Consider the following 18,129-nt stretch of genomic DNA (forward strand, 5'->3'; position numbering starts at 1 on the left):
CTACAATCGAGTATTAATTCTAATATTTTACATATGCTAGAATATTCCACAGGGTGTTCCAAACTTTAAGAAAAAAACACAGTATGATTGGTACACCCGGTATAAAATGGTATTTAACTGTCTAGCAACAATATTATTACAACGATATTCTTAAGTAATAAGGCTATAACATACTAAAAGAATCACTTAAATCGGACCACTGGTTTATGAAATACGAGACATCAAACATGTCCCATTTTTAACGTGTTCGGCTAATTTTGCCGGTGTGTGTATTTTTATATTTATTCTCCTTTGATCTCTTAATTAAATTTCTCTAATTTGCTCATAATTCCCAATTATAACTACTATTTTATCCTTGACGTTTGGTTCATGTTCTGAAAATTTGACAAGGCGGTCGGACTTTACTTGACTGTGAAGTGCGCTGGAAGTAGGTCGACGGACCTCTGGTTCCATAATGGCGGAAGGTCTCATTTTTTTAAGTCATTTATTGGGAAATACAGTTCTATTGGAAGTGGAAATGGTGTCCCGTGGGTTTGCTAAATCCATCCAGCGTATTCTTGAAGAAAAACAATAACTAATAAGGGAGATTCCGCCATTTGGGAGAAATATTAAAACCTACCATGTAGATCCTTCAACCACCTGGAAGGAGCCGATTCCAGCCACAGACACAGTCAAGTCATTTGGGAACAAGCTATTGAGCTTTTCAGCTCCTGATTTCTTCTACACCTGTACCTACAGGAAACATGGTTCGGCACCTCCTCTGGTGTTCATTTTCTGGGACGCAGTAGCGAACCTTTTGGGAGTAGGCCAAGGAATGTGTCGTTTTGGGAACAGTTAGTTAGTAAGGACATTGAGTAAATATGGCGTGTTATATCACAGACATTTTGGTTGATGTACTGTTATTAATTTTTTTTTCAGATTTAGCTTACCTTTGTTTTTTTATATAACATATTTGTATATTAATGTATTAGGTTCCCAAACTTATTTATGATCTACGGTAAATTACTTGTGCACAAGGAATAAACCCAGAAAATTAGGGTTTTGTACTTTATTATTGCTTTAATTGGTTTCGGTTATTTGTGTAAATTAGTTTGTAATTTTAATTGCTTGTTTCCCAGATATTTTGTTGCTCATTAGCTTTTCTTCATTTGTTCGGTCAATTCAAGTCGTTTGTATAGGTATTTATCTTAACTTCATTTCTTTAACTTTCATTCATTAATTTTGCTTAACTCATTTTCTTGTATTTTCCTTAGTAAGGCTTGTGCCTGCTCATTTATATTATCATTTATATTTGTCGGTATTTAATTTAGTTGTACGTAGCAAGCGTACTATAACCATTTGGTACAGGTAGTCTCATGTGAGTTGTACCCTATACTCGTATATACGTAAGAGGTACTTAAGTTTTGTAACAGATAACATTATTGTTGTTATTTGGATATAACTTATTCAACTATAACTCTTGCCATGTTAGAGTCACTTAATAATTCAATTTGGTTTAACTCAGAGATTGTCAAACATGTAGTAGTTATATTTAATAAATATTTACTTATTCTGTACATCATTTATTCTTATTATTCCTTTATGTTCACATTTACTGATTTAATATATTTAATATTTGACAGCAGTGTAAGATACCTGGGAGATTGGTCAATTCCATCTTAGCAACCCGCAGTTGTCGTTCTCTTGCATATCTAGATAGTCATTCAATTTACATCTATCTATTTCTAATTTTATCAGTCCATATATTTCTTCATCTTTGCATCTTTCTCTACTAATACTACTGCAAAAGTAGTAGTTTGTTACATTGGGTTTATCCCACTTTCTACTTCAGCTTTTTCTTTTTATTTTCATTTTTGTTCCCATTTAGTTACACATTAGTTTCTTTCTTTTTCTTACTTCTGTTAGGAGTTTATCATTCCTTTACTTTCACTCCAACAGAAATTTTCTTTTTTGTTACATGATCCTGGATTCTAAACTGACATGGAAGGAACATCTGGACGCCAAGTTGAAGAAGGCCGCTGCAGGTTACTGGGCGTTGCAGAAGAGATTTCAGAGCCAAATGGGTCTGCAGCCGAAAATTCTACATTGGATACACCAATCCATGATAAAGCCTATAATGACGTATGCGGCCATCGTGTTGTTTTCCTGGGCTAGATTGTCTTCAGTCGAGGTCCAGTTGGCGCACCTACAGCGGTTGGCATGCGTTGGCATCTCAGGAGCCATGAGGACCACTCCCACAGCAGCTCTTGAGGTTCTGCTGGATTTACCTCCTCGACATCTCATTGTACAGCACGAAGCCATGATGGCAGCCTATCGTCTCAAATGCCCTATATACTGGTTGGGAATGAAGGGGGCGGATGGGTCATTGTGACATTTGGAGACAGGCTACAGAGTGTTGTTCTGTGCTTTCTATGGTACAGGACAGCATGGCCCCTCAATTTGAGTTCTTATCCTCCTTCTTGTTTCAATTTCCTGACCGGTATGAGTGGATAGAACGAGAACCCACACTAATCTGTCGGAATGGGCTCACTTGGTTCACAGATGGGTCCAGAATGGACGAGCGGGCAGGTGCTGGAGTGTATGGTAGTGGAGTCGGATTTGAGTCTAGCCAGGCTCTCGGCTCTCATGCATCAGTTTTTCAGGCTGAGATCTTTGCGATCCTGGTATGTGCTCAAGAGATTACAGACAGGGCTTGCTCAGACAGGACCATCTCTATCTGCTCTGAGAGCCAGGCAGCGCTAAGGGCTTTAGAAGCGCCAAAGATCAGCTCTAAGCTGGTTCTTGCGTTCAAGAGAGCACTGGATGATGTTGCTCTGACCAACAGGGTTAGGTTGGTATGGGTACCGGGACACATAGGTATGGCAACGAACGGGCTGACGCCCTGGCAAGACGGGGCTCAGATGGTCCTGGTCCGTAAGATAGGGGTGATACAATGGAGTCGCCTTAGGAGGTCTAAGTCTGAAAGGCTCACAAGTGGACCCTGCCCCAATATACCGTACCATACCATTGAAATATTGGAGAAAATATTGAATAATGGTAAGATGAAGCATATGAAAAAGTAACCAATTTACAAAATGGAATGTTACAGGCACCGGACAATAGAGCAATCCTGATGACAGTGACACAGCTGATGCGAGTAGTCCAGACAAATAAGATTTTTCTCGTGACACATTCCCCTCCAGGTCAAAAACAAATTTTTTTGAGTAGTATGGACATGGGATATCTATATTAATAATCGATATGTTTCCTGTAGCCGATTTTGATGATATACATAGTTATAAACAAATGAAGATCAAAAAACGGTAAATTTTCTAAAGTGAAGCATTCTAAACAAATTTGAGAATAAGAAACTCATAAATCATATAAAAACCTTCAATATGGCGTTCGTTGAATATGTCTATCCGTATTTGTTGCTTAGAAAATTGCAAAATAAGTCATAAATTTTGAGATTTTATAGATGTTCATAACTTATGTAAAAATTAAGTTAGAACCTTCTTATTACACGGAATGCTGAGACTTCTTGTGCTTAAAGTATATTTTTAATTTCAAAGCAATTGGTCAAATATTTTAAAAGTTATTTAATTTATTTATCCCAAATTTATTTTTTTGCAACACTATAAGTCAGAAAATTATGAGGTAGCAGTAATACTTCGGAGAGTATGAAAGAAGAACATTTATACTATTAACTTAATTAAATAATTAAATAATAAATGACAAAAAGTAATTTTAAACAGTAAAATTATTTTGCAAAAACATTTCGATTTTTTGCTTACTTATAAACAGTTATATAATAATATAATAATTTTTTAACCGTTACACGTAGAAAAAATATTTTTCATATTTAGAAAGACTAAATTTTTATACACATTTAGAAAAAAAAACAATTGTACTAGTGTATTAAATAGTGTGATGTTACTGCCTTCTAGGCCGTAATTAATTAAAACTCTCTTAGTTCAAATACATTATATTATTTACTTTTAACTCCGTCTACGATTAACCATAACAATGGGTTTACATATCACAGTACCGACCTACCGTCACATTGCTCAATTACTATAACTACTATAAATAATTATAACGATAACGATGACCCGTATCATCGGGTGTTCACTTATATACATGATGAACTCTCGCAACCTCACGCTCGGCCTTGGTCAAGGGCGAACGATGAATGATATATGTTTTTCTTTGAATAACACATCTTTTGTACAGGGTGATATTATAATACCACACCTCCCCGTTTTGTTAAAATTACATATTTTTAAAATGTGATGCTCCTCTTTCCCTTTTACAAAAATGTTTATGGTTACCTAATACTATTTTGAAAAATTAAATTTTCTAACTATGCTAACTAACTGTAACATGGTACATTTCAGATCAATCAATTTTCCCTAAACATGTATATTCTTTTTCCTATTTTACACAAAAGTTCATATTTTCCCTATACTAAACTGGTATTTTATAACCTATTACTAGTTCACGTACTTTCACGTCGTGTCTTTTCGTCCTTTTTTTTTTCGTTCACTAATTCACTTCATTAAAACAGTGTCCACAGTGAATGAAATTGATCCTTACTTTTAAACAGTCTTTTAGTGCCTATAAGCCGTAATTAATCTAATTGTAATAAAATCTCGAATTTAATACTTCCTAAGCTAAGCTAAATATTACCTAAACCTCTATTAAATAGTATATAAAAAAAAAGAATTTAACGTTACTTTACTATTTCATCTTATTATTTCAGTCTTATTTTGATTTATTTATATACGCCTTACTAACTTTAAAATATTGTACCTATAATAAAAATGTAATCTCTCTAAAAACTTCTAATATGTCTCTAAAAAACTTCTAATAACTCTCTTGTACCTATAATAAATATTTAATCTCTCTAAAAACTTCACTTTTTGTGTCCCTTTGCTTACTATCTACTAACACTATTGTAAGATATTGTCTATCCTTAATTCAAACACTTCCATTTTCCACGAAAATTTAACCTGAATTCGTTATCTACATTTAAAAATAAGTTATTTATAATTAAAATTACTTTAGAGAAAAAAAATTTACAGCTTTAATTCTTAGACATATTTCAATGATTAGCTACTTATTTGCTTAGTATCTTCTTAATTTTGCTTCTTTTCTTGCAATTTTTATGTGTCTTCTTTCATTTTTCCCACATATTTTACTAAAAATTCTCTTTTTTTTTCTATTCTTCTTCTTGTCTGGTACTACAACTATATATTTCTTCATTTTTCTCCACATAATAACACTTCTACAGTGTACATAATTCATCTTCATATACATCTTTCATATAACAATCATATATCATTTATCTCATATATCATTTCATATAACATCATAATCATCACTTCATATACTAGCTCCGATACCTTCGTTTTACCTTAATAAAAGAGGTTTCACTCGGATGTCTTAGTTCTCCGCCAATATTAACCCGAATTTTCGCCCTGATCTGTACGCACGAAATAGGTAGGCACAAAACACGAAATAGGTATTTTATGCGGTTCAAATTCTTCTAAAAATATCACAACCTCAATCCCTTGCTTTGAGGCCGTTGTTTATTCACGAATAATCATGAATAAAATAGGTACTCTCAAAACACAGAGTGGGTCTCTAATAAGTTTTCAAGCTTCTATAAATCACTTAGTACCTTCCCAATTTGACAAGAGCAGTGGGTTTCTTATTGTCTCAAGTTGTCTCATAATATTTAGCTAATACTATTGTTAGTTCTTCTTCTTATCTATATAGTTCTTCTCCAAATTCCTTATCTCGACGCATCAGGTCGGTTCGTTAAAAATAAATCTCTTGCTTATAGCAATGTTTATCAACGTATGTCATCACTAATCATTATTCATTAAAAAAAATCATTTATATATCATTTATCACACAAAAATTATTAATTCAGGTTCATATCATACAAAATTTAACACAAAATCGATGAAAATGTACTAAATATACTCAATAAATATCAATAATAAAACAACTGGCTAATAAGAATTCAATAATGGTATACATATTCGACAAAAATTCAATAAAAATTTAATAATAGCATATGCAAAAGTTAGATAAAAATATTCAAAATCAGTTCATATCTCAAAATTCGATAGAAATTTTTGAAAAAAATTCGATATTCCATAAAATATTCAAAAATAACCGTACTAAAAATCGAAATCGGATAGAGATTTTTCAAATAAATTCAATAAAGATTCAAAATTCAATAAAAATTCAAGAATAGCATATATAATAAACTTCGATAAAAATATTCAATTCAAAAAATCACTTCATGTTTCAAAATTCATATATAAAAAAAATCGATACTTCATAAATTATTCAAAAATCAGCAAAGATAAATATTCAATGTTCAATAATAATATAAAAACGAGGGAAGCATTTTTAATAAAGATAGACATTCTTACTTACATTTTATCACTTTGTCTTTGTTCCCTGGGTTCTCTGCATCTTCGTCCTGGTCCATCTTCGCCGTCTCCGTTTCCACGCTGGTGCCGCCATCCCTGCTCCTTTCAGAAGACCTCCTCTAGTCTGCAGGATCAGCCATGTATTAAATAGTGTGATGTTACTGCCTTCTAGGCCGTAATTAATTAAAACTCTCTTAGTTCAAATACATTATATTATTTACTTTTAACTCCGTCTACGATTAACCATAACAATGGGTTTACATATCACAGTACCGACCTACCGTCACATTGCTCAATTACTATAACTACTATAAATAATTATAACGATAACGATGACCCGTATCATCGGGTGTTCACTTATATACATGATGAACTCTCGCAACCTCACGCTCGGCCTTGGTCAAGGGCGAACGATGAATGATATATGTTTTTCTTTGAATAACACATCTTTTGTACAGGGTGATATTATAATACCACACTAGGACAATTAGGGACGAAGCTAGCCCCCTTTTTTAATTCACATGTTCTTGCAAAATAATTTTGCAATATTTAGAATTATTTTTTGTCATTTTTTTTAAATTAAGTTAATAGTGGAAATCTTCTTCTTTTATAAACTATCCAAAGTATTACTGTAACTTCATCATTTTCTGACTTATAGTGTTGCAAAAAAAATAATTTGGGATTAACAAATTAAATAACTTTTAAAATATTTGACCAATTGCTCTGAAATTTAGGGTATAATTTAAGCACAAGAAGTATCAGCATTCCGTGTAATAAGAAGGTTCTAAGTTATTTTTTACATAAGTTATGAATATTTATAAAAACTCAAAATTTATTTCAAAAATGAATAACCATTTTCAATTGCGTTGCAACACGAAACTACAGTCGCATCATTATTCTAGTCCAATCAGAGAGTGCAGCAAGCACCTCTACCGGTTTCGAAACTTATTAGTCTCTCATCAGGAGGCACATATGCTGCTCTCTCTGACCCAACTAGGACAACTCCTGGCGTGCAGTCACGGATTGCAACGAACAAAATGGCAGGGATGCCCTAGCGGCAACTGTTAACAAAAACTAAGTTTGCAATCTAATAGCACATAAAACAACATCAAAAGATGTTACTCTACATCCTAGCAGATTCAAAACAATGGGAACCTTCTCTGGTAACACCTCCGAGGCTTCTACAATTTGCAAACCATAACGGATGCTGAGACTAAGGAATGTGCTATGCTATGTGCCTCCTGATGAGAGACTAATACGTTTCGAAACCGGTAGAGGTACTTGCTGCACTCTCTGATTGGACTAAAATAATGATGCGGCTGTAGTTTCGTGTTGCAACGCAATTGAAAATGGTTATTCTTTTGATTTACATATTTACTCTGATTGGAGTACGAAAGGAACCATTCTCGTTGGAACTTTACAGCGCTGAGCAGATGGGACGTGAATTATAAATTGTAAAATTCCCTCATCTTCCTTAGTCTCAGCATCCGTTATGGCTTGCAAATTGTAGAAGCCTCGGAGGTGTTACCAGAGAAGGTTCCCATTGTATTCAATCTGGTAGGATGTAGAGTAACATCTTTGGATGTTGTTTTATGCACTATTAGATTGAAAACTTAGTTTTTGTTAGCAGTTGCCGCTAGGGCATCCCTGCCATTTCGTTCGTTGCAATCCGTGACTGCACGCCGGGGTTTGTCCTAGTTGGGTCAGAGAGAGCAGCATATGTGCCTCCTGATGAGAGACTAATAAGTTTCGAAACCGGTAGAGGTGCTTGCTGCATTCTCTGATTGGACTAGAATAATGATGCGGCTGTAGTTTCGTGTTGCAACGCAATTGAAAATGGTTATTAATTTTTGATTTACATATTTACTCTGATGAAGGTATGAAGTACGAATGAAGTATGAAGGGAACCATTCTCGTTGGAACTTTACCACGCTGAGCAGATGGGACGTGAATTATAAATTGTAAAATTCCCTCATCTTCCTTAGTCTCAGCATCCGTTATGGCTTGCAAATTGTAGAAGCCTCGGAGGTGTTACCAGAAAAGGTTCCCATTGTTTTTAATCTGGTAGGATGTAGAGTAAAATCTTTTGATGTTGTTTTATGTGCTATTAGATTGAAAACTTAGTTTTTTTTTCAAAATTTATTATTTATTTTGCAATTTTCTAAGCAACCAATAAGGATAGACATATTCTGCGAACGCCATATTGAAGTTTTTTGTACGATTTATGAGATTCTTACTCTCAAATTTGTTTAAAATGCTTAACTTTTTGGTAATACACGAAAAAGCGAAAATTTACCGTTTTTTGATCTTCATCTGTTTATAACTATGTATATCATAAAATTGGCTGCAGGAAACATATAGGGTATTATTATAGATGGCCATACTACTAAAAAAATTTGGTGTCGGCCTGGGGTGGGTTGTGTCAACAACAGGATATTTTTTTCCTTATTTCTCTGAACTAGAGAGTTAAGAGACAATTTTGGAAGGATGATAAATACTTGGTGTATATGCACTAGCTCTACAAATATAAACCAACAACAATAAAAAAAAGAAAAGTGTTACCTGATTTAATTTAGATTTGCTCTCGGAACTTTTAGAGTGCCCAAAATACTGATTTACAGTCATTACATTTGAAGACTTCGGCACGGACTTTCTGGTAGTGTTATTTTTACTTCCTCTTGGTCTACCCCTTCTAGAACTTATAGATGAGTTTTGAGTTTCTTTCTGCTTCACAGTAGTAGCCGAAACAATCTTTGGGGTTTTCTCTTTCTGCTCTAAGAGTAACACCGTACCCTGTTTTACATCTTTGTTAGCAGTCGTAGCTTTTTCCGTTACTTTATTTTGGTTGTGCTGCTTTAAAAAGTTAGTCAGGGCTTTATTAATTGGGGCGTTCTTTTCTAATTTTGTTAGCTGAAGTCCTACACCTCTTAAATCAGCAAAATCAGCTCCTAGCTTTTCGTACAAGATTTTGGCTTCCTTAAAAATTATCTGTGGGTTGTTTAAAAGTGAATTTGAGGTGGTACTCTTAGTCAGACTGTCACAGATTCCGTGGCCAAGGAACTTGGCTGTTTCCTGAAATTAAAAGTATTTTTTTTATTTTAACAAAATAGCCGCATCAACCGATAAAATTTTTTAACGGGAATAAACAATATTATTTGTCAAATCTTTTTTCAAATTTTTTATACATCTTTCGCCAAACAAAAATTAATACACATCTGTTTATAGTGTATTTTATATAGTAGAAGTAGATTTGTAGGTTTTGGTTGTTCTGCTTTAAGCTATAGTGCGGCGGCTGGTTTTTTTGGTATCATCCCTCTCTTCCTCTGCAATATACAATCATTAGCCGCGATCCTGTATTTGCAGGCATTTTTTATATGCACAAGTTTGAACCATCAGTCCATCTTTTCTTTACTATATTGTGGGTATCATACCAAGTTTCATCTAGGTAGTAAATTCTAGTATTTTCTTGCCGATATTTAGTAATTTGTTTTGGGTACAGTAGCGGTCACTGAATAGTTTACACCTTCATTTTTATATTGTAATACTATAAAATCGCAGTGTCGTACGGATTTACTAAATGTCAAATTGCTTGTCAAAAATTTCGCGCGTATTGAAAAATAAAATAAAAAGCTATTAAACGCCTCCAAAATGCCTATAGTCATTTGAATGACGTGCAAAACCAAGAGCAATTGCCAAACTCAGTAATTTTAACTTAATTTTATTCAAAAAAAAAATTCTTTCTATAATGTCCATTTTGTTACATTTTGTAAAATAGTTTTATTTTATTTTGATTTTTTAATTTTAACGTCACCCTGGCGTAAAAGGTGCGTTTAATCGAGGTAAAAATAAAAAAAAAAGTATTGGATATTAAAGGGTGTAAACTGTTCAATTACCACAGCTGTACCGGGTGTCCCAATAAGAATCGCTCTCGGCCACATCTCAGGAACCGTTTATAGTACAGCTTTTAGAAAAAAATATTTATAACAAAAGTTGCCTCGGGAAAAGCCTGGAAATTATTTTCATAATTGTAGATCCACCGCTAGAGGGCGTAATTGAATACCAAAAATTAAAAAATCAAAATTTTACAAAATTTACCCAATGAAAGGGCACTGGAAATCCAATCATCGTATTCTTCATAAAATTCTGCACATATTTGATTTCACAAGTTTAAGTCTACCTTTGCAAATAAGAGGGGACAACTAACCTTCTTATGAAAAAATGGCTGTAAGTCCGGTTCTGCTAAATAGAATTTTGCTGATTTGGTCTTGTTGAAAACAGCTCTTTTTCGTCAATGTAAGAGTCTTATTTTCGAAATAGCCTAATAAGTAATATGCCCGCTAGTAGGCGGTATTTAATTATTTTCGGAAATCTAGTTTTCTTTGGAGAATATTAAATACAAGCAGTGCTGTTTTTGTGACGGTACGCGCCGGTACGCCGTACCGGCACCTCTTGGGACAAAAAATAAAAAAATCAACAAAATTATAGACAAATACCTGAATTTTTCCCTTGCTCCCAAATAGCTTTAAAACGCCATTATTGAGGATAAATTTAAAAAGTTTTCCCGGGGGTGGACCCCCCTTATGAACAATCCCCAGACCCCCAGGAACATTGCGTACCGGAACCATTGCGTACCGGAACCTTATATTGTTACAAAAACAGCACTGAATACAAGTATGCATTTTTAATCCCGTATTACAAAATTAGACCAAATTAGCAACATAATACCGAAAACCGCATGCCGATACCTTTTTTCTATCTCGAGATATCTTAAGAAACGTGTAAATTTTAAACATCTGTTAATGTCACCGGTAAACGAAGTTAAGGAAAAGTAGTGTGCTATGGAAAAAACAAAGAAACATTTTCCAGATGTAAATGTATATAATTAATTAAACAACAATAAGACAAACTACACTATAAAATATAAAAAAGAAATAAATGCAACTACTTAAATGACGACTTAAATGTTCAAATTGTTGCCCATCATTTTCGATGCAAGCTTTTACTCTTTCAAGAGTAGATTGAACAATAGTCTCAATTTCTGCTTTCACAATGCTTTGAATGGCGTTTCGTATTCTCTAGATTCTAGATAATGTGTTCTCGAATAGTGGGCCTAGCGGCAAAAACGAGGTCTTTAATCCGTCCCCATAAATAAAAGTCTAAAACAGTTAAATCTGTTGCTATTCAATCTACTCTTGAAAGAGTAAATGCTTGCATCGAAAATGATGGGCAACAATTTGAACATTTAGGCAGTCACTAAGACTAAGTAAGTAGTTGCTTTTATTTCTTTGTTATATTTTATAGTGTTGTTTGTCTTATTGTTGTTTTAATTAATTATATACGTTTACATCTGGAAAATGTTTATTTGATTTTTCCATACCACACTACTTTTCCTTAACCTCGTTTACCGGTGACAGTAACAGTTATTTTTAAAATTTACACATTACTTAAGATATCTCAAGATAGAAAAAAAGTATCGACATGCGGTTTTCGGAATTATGTTGCTAATTTGGTCTAATTTTGTAATACATGATTAAAAATGCATACTTGTATTTAATATTTTCTAAAGAAAACTAGATTTCTGAAAATAATTAAATAATGCCTCCTAGCTTCCATATTACTTATTAGGCTATTTTGAAAATAAGATACTTACATTGACCAAAAAGAGCTGTTTTCAACAAGACCAATTATGCAAAATTCGATTTAGCAGAACAGGACTTACAGCCATTATTTCATAAAAAGGTTCCCACTCACCCCCACCTCTTATTTGCAAAGGTAGACTTAAACTTGTGAAATCAAATATGCGCAGAATTTTATAAAGAATACGATGATTGGATTTCCAGTGTCCTTTCATTAGATAAATTTTGTAAAATTTTGATTTTTTAACTTTTGATATTAAATTACGCCCTTTAGCGGTGGACTTACAATATGAAAATAATTTCCAGGCTATTTCCGAGGCAACTTTTGTTATAAATATTTTTTTCTCAAAGCTGTACTATAAACGGTTCCTGAGATATGGCCGAGAGCCATTCTTATTGGGACACCCGGTACATATCAGTATTGCGTCTGTTGACCATTCTTTGGCTTTCCATAACTGCTTGACGTTTATTTCTCTCTCCTATGGCGCTACAGCCCAAGTCGGGCCCTGGCCTCCTCCAGCATCCGCCTCCGCCTCCAAGTATCTCTGTCTCTGGCTGCTCTCCTCCAGTTGTCCACTCTCAATATCTCTTTGGCATCGGTTCTCACTTCGTCTATCCACCTCTTTCTTGGTCTTCCTGCTGGCTGACGTCCCACCATAAATTCGCTAAGCGTTCTACTAGGTATTCTGTCGTTATCCATTCTTATAAGGTGACCTGCCCAGCGCAATCTTTGTATTGTCTATTGTTAAATTCTGCAAGTTTCGTTGGTTCCTTGCTTGAATTAGAGATTTAGTTTTATCTACGTTGACGGCCTTTGACGGATTTCTTTCGCATTTTTTCAAGCTCCACATATAGTTCTGTGACATCTTTTGCGGTTATTCCCATCAAGGTTACATCATCTGCGTACATTGGCGTTTATTTATCGTTTTAAATTTAAAGCCTATTTTCTTTATCCAATTTTGAAGAGTTTTCTCACAGCAGTTCATATTTCGACCGGTTGTTTCCAATGTCTTTCTTATCCAAAAAACTGCCTTTATCTTTATCTTCTTTCTTATTATTTCTATTGTAGGTATTTCATTGCAACAATCGTATATTTTGTTTTTCAATAGTTTTGTAAGTGACAAGGTGTTTGGTAAAGAATAGGACATAGCTTAACCTTAGATTTAAGCTAACTTACCTTAGTACGAAAGTTGATAATAACTGAAATACAGGGTGTCAAAGTTAAACTTTTATTTTATTTATTCTTGAATATTTCCTGATAGGCATGAGGTAACAACATGAAATTTGGTAAACAGGGATTTTTTGGGACGAGAAAACTAAATTCGCCACCAAAAATGATGTATTACCCAGAGGGCGCCACACACGTCTTTCAGCGCTCATTTAACACGTTCAATTTTTTTAACCCCAAACTCTACATACTTTTTGAATCAAAATTTTTATTTTCTCAATAATTTTACTTAAAAAAGATATGCTACATTCATCTCGCTAAACTTAACCTTTTTCGAAATAAACGCATTTTAAATCTGGGATGCAACATCATTTTTTGCATAATATCATTGTAGTTACACCCGAAAAATAAACTTAAAACCATAATAATTGTGCAAGTTCTGATATTTATGTTATTGCATTGCAAATTCCATTAGAAGAAATTTGCAATAAATTTTTGGAAATTATTATTGCTTTAAGTTTAATTTTATAACATGACCCAAATGAGGGTGACATTTGTGTATCATGAAAAGGGGAATAGAATTTTGACAAGATGTTGAATGTCATATAAGGGGATACAATAAAGGACATGTCCACGGTAAGCTCAGAATCGGAAGAGATGTGGGGGTGGATCTTTAAGGGATGTTAATAGTATACTCTTATTAACTTAGAAAATATAAAATTAATATTCTAATAAAATTAGAAAAATCAAAATAAGGATGTCAAATTAAAAAAATAAAATATTGGGCGCCACTGGTTACCTAAAGAGAACCCAAAATTATACAAAAAATAGAAATAAAGGAAAGATAGATAAATCAAAATAAAACAAAAACAGTCACATACAGTCCGTCTAATTTACTTACCGTTGCACGTCATTATTTACGTTAGAGATCTAAATTGACATTGTTGCCCAATTACAAAAAATTCTTGCATTCATTTTAAATCAAATACATCACACAATTTTTGCGGAAGTGGATTATACAGCAAAACAAATTAATATTCAATGTAAATAAATAAAATCTTTAGAAATAGAAAACAAGAATTAAGTTATAATCTTACGTTAAAGTACATAATATTTTTATTTTATTTAATCAGTTAAGCCCATTCGTACCTTTCGGTGTTGGGCTGTTTACAACTAGTTCAATATCTACATTTCAATACATTTTAATAATTATACAAAACTTTTATTTTAACAATACAATTTTAATAAATATAAATTACTTATTTGACCCATTTTTCTGTCCATATGTTTTAATCTTGTGGTGCCTCTTTGATACTTCTTTTCCATGCTGTTCTATTTTGAGCCAATTGTTTTGCCGTACTCCATTGCAGTCCTCTCTTCTCTGCTTCTTGTCTAAATTGTTCTTCCCATCTCATTCTTGGGCGACCTACTTTATTTTTCCCTTGTACTCTGACTTCATATACTTTTTTCGTTATTCTTGTGTCGTTTAGTCTGTGGATGTGGCCCAACCATCCTAACTGTCGTTCCCCTATAATTGTCTCTATGGGTTTTATCTGTAGAGCTTGAGTTATTGTGTCGTTTCTTATTGTGTCTCTTCGTGTGACCCCTTCTATTTTTCTCAAGAATCTCATCTCTGTAGCTTTGATTTTTCTTTTGTTGTTCTTTGTTAGCGTCCACGACTCACTCCCATAGACGATTGATGGTCGAACCACTTTTTGGTACACTTGTGTTTTGACTTCTTTGGGTACCTCTTTCTTTCCAAAGAACGTATTTCTTAATGTATTATAAATTGTCCCTGCTTTTCCTATTTTATTGTTTATTTCTTTGTCTATTTTACCATCTTCTTCAATAATTGTACCTAAGTAGTTGTAGCTGTTTACTTGTTCCAAAACTTGTCCTTCTACCTTAATTTTTATCACTTTTTTTGTAGTTGCCATAACCATTGTTTTACTTTTATCTGTGTTTATTTCCATGTTCATTTTTCTTAGTTCTTTTATATAAGTGTTTATTATTTGTTGCAGTTTCTCTTCCGTGTCAGCTAACAATACCATATCATCTGCAAATAGTAATTCTTGTATTTGTACATTGTTCATTTTCCATTTTCCCAATATCATGTCTTTAGATTTCTCCTTGCATTGCTTTATTGCGTCATCTAGTACCATTGAGAAAAGTAATGGACTTAGTACACAGCCTTGTTTTAGTCCTATCTTTGCCTGGAATTCATCAGATTCTTGATTGTGAGTCCTTATTTTTATTTTATTATTTTTATATAAGGCTTTAATTATTTCTATCATATCCTTTTCTACTCCATTTTTCTTTAAACATTTCCATATATCTTCCCTTCTTATTCTATCAAAAGCTTTTTTCAGATCAATAAAGCATATGTGTATCTCTTTGCCTTTCATCAATAGTTTTTCTCCTATTTTAAAAAAAAATAGTTGAAAGACTGATTCAGTTTCCCTTATTTCTCCTATTTGTCTCAATATGAATATCAGATCTTCGGTACTCCTTCCTTTTCTGAAGCCATGCTGGGATTCTTCTAGTTTTATTTCTAGTTTTTCCCTTAGCCTTTTTTCAATTATTCTATTGAATATTTTGGCAGGAACGCTTGTCAATGTAATACCCCTATAATTTTCGCAATTTCTTGCGTCTCCTTTCTTAAACAGTGGTACTATTATATCTGTTTTCCAATCAGATGGTATTTCCTTTGCTGTGATTATTTCATTTAGTAGTTCTCGGAATTTTTCTTTTGAATTTTCACTCATGTACTTTAACATTTCAGCTGTGATTTCATCTTGGCCTGGAGATTTTCCCAATTTTAATTTGTCAATGGCTTCTGCAATTTCCTCTTTTGTTATTTGCTGCATTTCCTCTGTATTTTCGATCATGTCTTCCTCTCTTTCATGTTGATATTGTTTCCATTCTGTTAGTTCTTCAAAGTACTGCTTCCATCTTTGCATTATTTCTCTTTCTGTAGTTAATATATTTCCTTCTTTATCTCTTATGTTTCTTAATCTATGTGTTTTCTTTTTTCTTAGCTGTTTCAATGTACCATAGAACAATTTTTGGTTATTAAAATAGTTTTCATTCATTTTGTGTCCAAAATCTTCCCAAGACTTCTTTTTTGCCGTTTTAATTTCTTGTTTAATGTCGTTTCTGGCCATTTTATATTTTTCGAAATCGTCCTCCGATTTGGTTCTTAGATACATTTTCCATACTTTTTTCTTTTCTTTCACTTTACGTTGTATTTCCGCTGTCCACCATTTACTTTTCTTCGAATATATGTTTGTGATTTTAGTTGTTCCGCATACTTCTTTTGCTGTTTTCAATATGATTTCCTTAAATTGCTTCCATTTATTTTCTATTCCTGTGTTAATTGCCTTTATAGTCTCGAACTGTTTGGTTAACTTCTTCTGGTATTCCTCTTTACTATCTATTTCTCTTAATTTGTAGCTTCTTATTTTTTCTTTAGTTATCTTCTTTCTTTTTTCTGTTGTGTTATGTGTGTACACCCTTAGTTCCATTATAAGCAAGTAATGGTCACTGCTTATTTTAGCCTCTCTTTTTATCTTTACGTCTTTTATCATCTTTAGGTCTTTTCTTTTTATTAGGAAATAGTCTATTATGGATTTTTCTTTTCTCGATGAGATTTCTCTAGTATATTTGTGTATGTCTTTGTGCATAAATTTTGAATTCGTTATAACCATATCATTTGCTATACATAGATCTATGATTCTGTTTCCGTTATCATTTTTCATTTCTTCTCCATGTTGCCCTAAGTATCGTTCAATCCCTTTATTGTCTCTTCCCACCCTACCATTTAGGTCTCCCATTAATATAATGTTTTCTCCTTCGTTGTCCATCTCTGCTTGTAATATTTCAAAGAATTCATCTTTTTCCTCTTTTTTGGCATTATCATTTGGCCCATATGCTACGATTATGCTGGTTATATTTGTATTATCTAGTTTTACTTCCACTACCAATAATCTTTCGTTTATATATCTTTCACCTATTATGTTATTTGTCTTTTCTGTTTTTACTATTAGGCCTACACCTCCCGCGTCCCATTCTTTTAAGTCAACTCCTGACCAATATAAGCGGTAATCATCATTTAGATATACTATTCCTCTACCTTTCTTTTTTATTTCAGTTACTCCCAAGTAGTCTATATTTTGTAGTTTCATCTCTTCAATTATTTCCTCTTCTTTACCGTTAATACCTCGCACGTTCCATGTAGCCATTTTTATGATTTCCTTTTCATTTTCCTTATGTTCCGTATTTTTATATATCTCACCATTTTTGTTCCTCGCTATATTTGTAGCTTCATATATATTTTTATTCGTGTCCATTTTATTTGCCAGGTTCGTTGTGTTTGTTTTCATGTCGCTTTCAATTTCTGCTATTCGTTTTTTGGATTTATTACTTCTAGTTTTTTCATAGTCTTATTCCATTTCCATATCTCGCCATTTATAGTTATTTTATTGTATCCAATTTTCACCTTATTTCCTTTTAATTCTTCTTCTTTTGCCATTTTTCTTATTTGCTTGTTCTTCTCACGCTCCTTTGTTGTCATGTCATGATTTATGTATACCTTTTCCTGCTGCAGTTCTTTTAATTTGTATTTGTTTTTCATGATTTTTTCTTTTTCGTCTTCATTATTTATTTCAATTAAGCATACTTTTCTTCCTATTTTATGAGCTGTTTTTACATTAATATTTATCTGTAGAGTGTTTTTTATTATGTAAAGTACATAATAAAAACAGTAAATATAATGAAACAAATACTTATAGTAAAGAATATAAACAAATATGAAGTGTCATCACCGCAACTGTCAAATAAATGTTACCAATTTATGCCAAAATATCACCTTCGTTCGATTATAGTTACAGTGTATTCC

General features: G+C 33.0%; 1 protein-coding gene across 2 annotated transcripts in view; it reads right to left on the reverse strand.

The window, feature by feature from the left end:
- LOC114339635 (DNA repair protein REV1) overlaps positions 1-18,129 on the reverse strand; it is a 92,110-nt gene that overhangs the window by 20,051 nt on the left and 53,930 nt on the right. For both annotated transcript variants that reach the window (XM_050646943.1, XM_050646944.1), the window contains one exon: positions 8,991-9,500. In XM_050646943.1, coding sequence (XP_050502900.1) covers positions 8,991-9,500 — 510 coding nt within the window. The remainder of the gene's footprint in view (positions 1-8,990; positions 9,501-18,129) is intronic.

The sequence above is a fragment of the Diabrotica virgifera genome, chromosome 3 (assembly GCF_917563875.1).
Source record: "Diabrotica virgifera virgifera chromosome 3, PGI_DIABVI_V3a".
NCBI lineage: Eukaryota > Metazoa > Arthropoda > Insecta > Coleoptera > Chrysomelidae > Diabrotica > Diabrotica virgifera.